Genomic DNA, 6,633 nt, shown 5'->3' on the forward strand with positions numbered 1-6,633 from the left:
GCCTAGGGGAAAATGGCAAATTTCTTTATAATTACTACAAAGAATAGCATTTCTTAGCATTTACTTTATGTTAGGCTCTTGGTGTGTGGTTTCTCATTTTATCCATGTAACAGCCGTGTAAGTTAAGTATTGTTTTGCAGACAAAGACACTAAGCCTTGTACAAGTTGCATAGCCCAGAGTCAGAATATTAACCTGGCTTTCTGAGGATTAGTCAGATGATTCCCTTTTTGTTACTTGGTTATATTTTGAAGATACTGTGTGTCAGGCATTGTTCTAAAAGCTCTTCATGTATTAAATCATGTTGCTATCCTCCTCCCACTCCTAGGAGTTAGGTACTGTTATTACCCTGTTCACAACTGAGACACGACAGAGTTAGAGAACTTGCACAAGGTCACACAGCACGTAAGTGAAGTTGTGATTTGAGCCTAAGCTGTTCAACTCAGAATGTACCGTAAGTTCTTCAATGCTGCCTCTTCCTCTTACTGAGTACTAGAGGCCAGATCCACTGCTCACCACTTGCCATACCTCATTTAGTCCATAACCCCTACAAGGCTGATATTGTCCATAAACTGAAGTCCAGTACAGCTTAGTAGTATATCCAGAAAGGGGATTAATAAGTTGTCATGGCAGGGCTTTTCAAAATATATTCCTTTGGGGACACCTAAAATCCCAAGAACCCCAGGGTGGAAACTATAGATTTAGTGCCTAGTTACAAGAGGAATCAGGAAGTGTGTATTGTGGGTTGAATTGCATCCCCTCAAAAGATATATTGAAATCCTCATCCCTGGCACCTGTGAATGTGACCTTATTTTAAGATATGTCACTGATTTGCTTGATTGTTGATGTAATGAAGTTAAGATGAGGTCATTAGGGTGGGGCCTAACCAGTGACTTGTCCTTAGAAGAGGGAAATTTGGACACAGAGACACAGCACAGCGGAAGTCACAGACACACAGGAGAAGGCCGTGTGAAGATGGGGGCAGAAAATGAAGTCATGCATCTCTAAGCTGAGGATTGCTGGCAGCCACCAAAAGCTAGACGAGACAAGGAAGGGTTCTCCTCCCTAGGCTTCAGAGAGAGCACGTCCCTGCGGACACCTTGATTTCTGACTTCTGGTCTCTAGAACTTCAAGCAAAAAAGTTGGTGGTGTTGCACGTCACCCGCTTTGTGGTACTTTGTTATGACCTCTCTAGGAAACTAGACCTCTCTAGAATGTATATATAACATGAAAAATAAATTGGTACTGCCTAATGAGTATTTGATGAAAACCATTTCACAAAAAGTTAACTCTAGGGAGATCTAAGTTAATACATACTAGGTAGCTGAAACTTCTAAATTGAAGGTAATCTACCACCCAGATTACTAAAATGTTTCCTGCCTGCAGACAAGACGAACATTTTTTGAACTTCTTTATTTAGTATTTTCTTTGAATCTCAGCATTCTCAAAAATTAGTCCATCACTGAGTCACGACAGTTCCATAGGATGTGATTTTTTAAAAAATAATTCACTAGTTGTAAAGAGAAACAAGACTTCGGGTTGTAATTAAATGTAATGTTCTAACTTCTCTGGACAAGAGGTTTTATTTTGAAGAAAATCCTGCTACGCCAACTTAAATTCTTTAAGATTTCAGTATGATGTAGTATATCAGGGCACTAAAAACACTTTGCAACTTTCTGACTACAATTAAAACTACATTAACCACAAAGGAGAAATGTTTTTTTATAACAAGGTAGGAGGTCATTTAAAAAGAACACACTTCCAAGAAAAACATCCTAATCACCATAATACATAGCATTGTTTTTTAGGGTATCAATATGAAAACGTTTAAAGTTGTCAAGATATGTCAGAAGTTTGCAGGAAATGAGTCCAGAGTAAGTCTCAAACAGTGTACATTCTTTCCCATCATTAATTTCCTTCCATGCCAAGAGCATTTCAGCATCTGTAGTTTCTGAAGATGTGAAGATGAACTTATAGCAACATCTGTTGTATCTGATGTGTCTTTTCCCAGAAAACCTTGAACTGTGCATGGGTATAAGGCCAATAGACTTGGCACAAATTCCTACAAACACATCCGCAGGTACCATAGTGGGTACTTCTTTGAAAACCACGTACATCATCCGAGCCACATCTTGGGACATAACGAAGGCCTCACTACTGCAGTAATCTGGATAGTACTTTTCTGGGTACTTGCTAAGAGGGACAAATTCCTGGCTCTTAGGGTCTCTATTGGGCATACTTTGATGGATAACTCTTCCTACATAGATATCTTCAAGGTGTTCTTTCAGGTTGAGAAGATAATCCACCAAGTTTGGTAGATTGACAAACATCTCATCATCAACCTTGAGAATGAACAGGGCGTTAGGGCAGAAAGTCACAGCCCACTGTGTCATGGAGATGGTCTTCAGGGTTAGGTTCTCAGCACTGTCCAAAAAGATTCCTTCAATGATATCATTATTCGTATGGGACTCTTTGTCTATCTCTTGCTGGGTAGTCACCAAATTAGGCATTCCCAAAGCAAACAGTGTGAGAATGGAGTGCCCTTGGACACTGGTCACATTACCCCAGGTCTTCCTGATGAGGTCCCGTCTTGTTTGATTTCCTGGGCTACTGAAGACAAGAGAGAGCAAAAATACGTTCTTCCCTTTACATGCCTCCGATTGGCTCAAGATATAATATTTGGACAGATTACTTCTTAGGGGCTCCATGTTCAATTTTCTTGCCTTGTCCTTAATTTCAAGAACTTTCATGTCTACATAAGGCAAAGCATGCAGAAAGTATTCTTCCACAAAATCAGCCCCAAAAAGCAAGGCATGAAATAGGATAACATTAAACAGGATGAAACACCACTGGTGAGTCCGAAGACTGCAGAATGTCACCTAAATAAGAAACAAACACATGTTCACTCAACCTTCATCTCCACTCCCGAACACTGTATGTACTTTTTAGTACTTAGTGGGCTATATGCTATTTTAAATGTTTATTATTTCTTTTTGTTACTCTGTCTCTCCAACTAGATCGTGGCCTTCTGGAGAGCAGGCATCACGCCCTGTCTTCTCCAGTGCTGCTGAGTTCAGTGTCTGGCACAAAGTGGAAACTAATAAAATGTTGGTTGGTTGTTTTCTTGCCTGTTCGGATGAAAGCCCAGTTACCATATATAAGGCTCTGTGTTAAACACTGGGGAATCGAAGAGGAATCCGACATAGATATATGCATATAAAGTAACAAGTGGCATCATTGTGCTAAAAGCCTATGGAAAATACATGATATTCTCCCTGGAATTGAAGCACTTGGATCAGTTTCTTCTCTAATTACAAAGGTCAAGAGCTATTTTTCAATGAGTGGTTACTTTTGTTGGCCACTGTACAATGGCTACTATCAAACATTTACATTCTTCCAGTATGACTTTTCAACTTAATCGAATACTGAATTCTGACACTGTCTATTTTAACAATGTCCTTCAATCCATCTGACGTGTTTGTCAATGTGGGCAGATTCGTGCCTGCTATCTGCTTAGCACCCCTTCAGAGATCTGGGACGCCTTTGTGTCAGACTTCCACCACTCCATCAAAGGAGATGGAAACTTTCCGTCTAAAAGAGCGTATACAGTCTTGTAATATAATAACCATGGGGCATTAAAGGAATTAAGTCTGTCAATTGGAGCTTTGGTCAGCGAAGCCTCCCATAATAATAGTTACCTCTTTTTGAACACTTGTCTTGGGCCAGGCACTGTGCTAAGCACTTTACATGCCATGGCAATATCCCTTTCAGGTAGGTTTTCTTCAAAACTAAGTTGAACATCCAAGCTGTTTAGTAATTTGCCCAATATCATTCAGTGCATAAGAGAGTCGGGTAGGCCCATGGTTTGAGCTCAAGTATGTCAAATTCCAAAGCTCACTCTTAACCACTAGAAAATCCCAACTCCCATCTTTTCCTTTTCCGTGTCTGTCGAATAGGAAAAAAACAACCAAACCAAACAAACTCCTGAAATTATAATCTGAACTCCTTTCCATTTTCTCAGTGCTGGTTATTTGTACATAGGAGAAACTCCAGCCTCATCAAAAGTCTATTATAATAGATAGCAAATGCTTCAAAGATTATAAGAAACTTACCTGCATGTTGTCTGTGAGCAATTTTCAGGGCCTTCGAAATTACTGAGTCCAGATGGCAAATTATGCCCAAATGTATCTCAGGATCATGCCAGTCTAACCGCAACTGAAGCAAAGTACTTTGTGCCTCAGACTTTAAGGATAAGGTTTCTGGCCAATCGTCCTGAGCTTTTGTCCCAGAATACCTGATGGGTGTATAGGAGAGCAAGTGCTGGTCATGTTACAGCTAGAGTGAAGCCAGAACAAAGAGTTATAAAAAAAAAAAAAGCAAACCTCTTCAAATGCTTCCAGTCTTCCGTACCTCTTGTAACTGAACCCTTGTATTTATGCCAATTCCTGGTAAGGGACACATGGGAGCTGAGTTAAAAGAACAGTTCACCCACTTTACCTCTCTGTAGCATCATCACACGAGGAGAAATGTCCTAGAGTGTGTTTGGAGTGCATCTCGAGAAATTAAACAGTTGAAGTAGTTCCTGTGCCTCATAGATGCACATGCAAGAAATGTACTAAACATCAAGGAATATGTGTCATACAAAAGGGTGCAGCTTTTCTACCCAAAGAAACAAATGGTAAGGTTTGGTGCATGTTTCATTGGGCAGGATTTTGAATTCCCAGCGTAGGCTATGGAGGAACTTTACTAAATCAATTATATGTAATTCAACTACCTCTCCCAGGTAACTAACTCAAAATGGAAAACAGCATGTAGTCTCTTTTAGCTTGAATTTAAAGGACTGGGCATTTGTGTTTAGCATTAGCTATTCTCCCAGAGCATGTACGTGTAGGATTTATCCCAAACATCGTTTCTATCAGCAATTTTTGTTTTCAGGAAAGAACATGATCCAGCATATTTTCATGTTTATGTTACTTACATGAGCTGTTGTAATGAGCATTCTGGTCTCAGGACAGGCTATATTTCCTCTCATTTCACGCATTGATCTTCCTACCTGCTATTTACAGCAGCTTTTGTAATTACTTGACTAGGAATAACTCATTACATTTAAAGTTGTCTATACTTTATCAACAATCATTGCTCAGTCTTGGAAATTTTTTACAAAGTGAGAAAACCTAACTTCAAAAACCATTCAGATGAAAGGATTTCTTAAACATATACTAAATCTAATAATTAAATGGGTCTTATAGGTATTTAATTAAACACACCCTATTTTGCAATTTTCATTTTTATTAGAGCCATAAATTTTGCTCTTGGGTCTTCTCTGAGCTTAAATTTAGAGAATTTGATTTCTTTGCCCATAAGAGGTTCAAACAATGTATTATCTCTGGAGCATCTCCATCTGGAATTTCCAGTTTCATTCATCAAACTCCTACCGTATTTACTGCAAAGGGGGTGCTTAGTTTTCTTGATTAGCTTAGTAGTGCCTTCCCTTTTATAGATGTTATCTGATCTGTGTACCCACATCTTCCTAAATGTTCTTACAATGTTGTCAAGAGTGACTGTGTCTTAGAAGCCTGCAGAGGCTTCCTGTTGCCTACTAAATCGAATTTGCTCTCTTAAAACCTGACTTTGAGGACATCATACTTGGCTCCACCCAACATGGTCAATTTTTTTACATGTTCTCAGTACCCTAGATGGACTCAGGCTATTTGGAGCCTTGGTTCTAATGCTAACTGGACTAACTGGATATATGACTCTCTTACTATGCATATTATGTGTTATGCTTATATCATTGGACCAAGCTGTCCAATATGGTAGCCATAAGCCACATGTGGCTATTTACATTTCAATTAATTAAAATTTTATTTCCTCTGTCACAGTACGTCATTTTCAAGTGTTGATAGAGACAAGAAGCTACTGGGTGCTCTATTGAACACGCAGATAGAGGACAACATTGCTTAAAGTCTTTTTGGGCAGTGTTGGTATAAAATGCATGTAAATATGCACGTGTTTGTGTGTGTGTGCATGTGCGTGAAGTTCATGAGCTCTTGTAGAGAGACACGGATACCTTATGCTCTCTCTGAAGGGGTCCTATGTTGAAGTGCTTTGCCCTGGGTTTCTCCATCTCTAAAAATGGAGCTGGTAATAGTAACCACTAGGTAGGGTTGTGGTGGGAACTGAGTGCTGTAACATAAAAATGGGCTAAAAGAGTACTTGGCACATAGGAAACACATGGCTTTAATTCCTGACTTGAAAAGATTTACGTTTCATCTCCTTAGTCCTCAGAACATTCACATGAGGAGGGTACTCTAACTGCTATGCAGATGAGGATAATAAAGCCAGAGAGCTTAAGTAACCAGCTCATGGGCACAGCCAGAGAGTGTATGAGTTGGGATTCAAATGCATCATCTGTTCTAATGCTCTTCTTCCCCTCACCCACCCCCTTACCTTGCTTAAGTTTTCTCCTTAGCACTTTTTGAAGTTTGCATTTAGTCTGCCTGTCTCTTCCACTGGAGATAAGCCCCAGAAGGCCAGGGATTTGGGTGCTTTTTATTTACTAACCCTTGAACAGTGTTTGGGACATAATTGCTGCCCAATAGGTTGTTTGAATTTGGCCACGTCTCTTAACTTCT

The 6,633-nt window shown here is 39.6% G+C and overlaps 1 protein-coding gene across 1 annotated transcript; it reads right to left on the reverse strand.

Moving 5' to 3' along the window:
- Positions 1-1,773: 1,773 nt before the first annotated feature.
- Positions 1,774-4,402, reverse strand: B3GALT9 (beta-1,3-galactosyltransferase 9). Its single transcript, XM_045197064.2, has 3 exons — positions 4,381-4,402; positions 4,111-4,292; positions 1,774-2,877 (listed from the first exon to the last, which is right to left on the reverse strand). Exons 2-3 carry the CDS (start codon positions 4,114-4,116, stop codon positions 1,774-1,776), a joined length of 1,110 nt encoding a protein of 369 aa, XP_045052999.2. The 5' UTR covers positions 4,117-4,292; positions 4,381-4,402.
- Positions 4,403-6,633: the final 2,231 nt, after the last annotated feature.

Source organism: Desmodus rotundus, chromosome 1 (genome assembly GCF_022682495.2).
Source record: "Desmodus rotundus isolate HL8 chromosome 1, HLdesRot8A.1, whole genome shotgun sequence".
Taxonomy (NCBI): domain Eukaryota; kingdom Metazoa; phylum Chordata; class Mammalia; order Chiroptera; family Phyllostomidae; genus Desmodus; species Desmodus rotundus.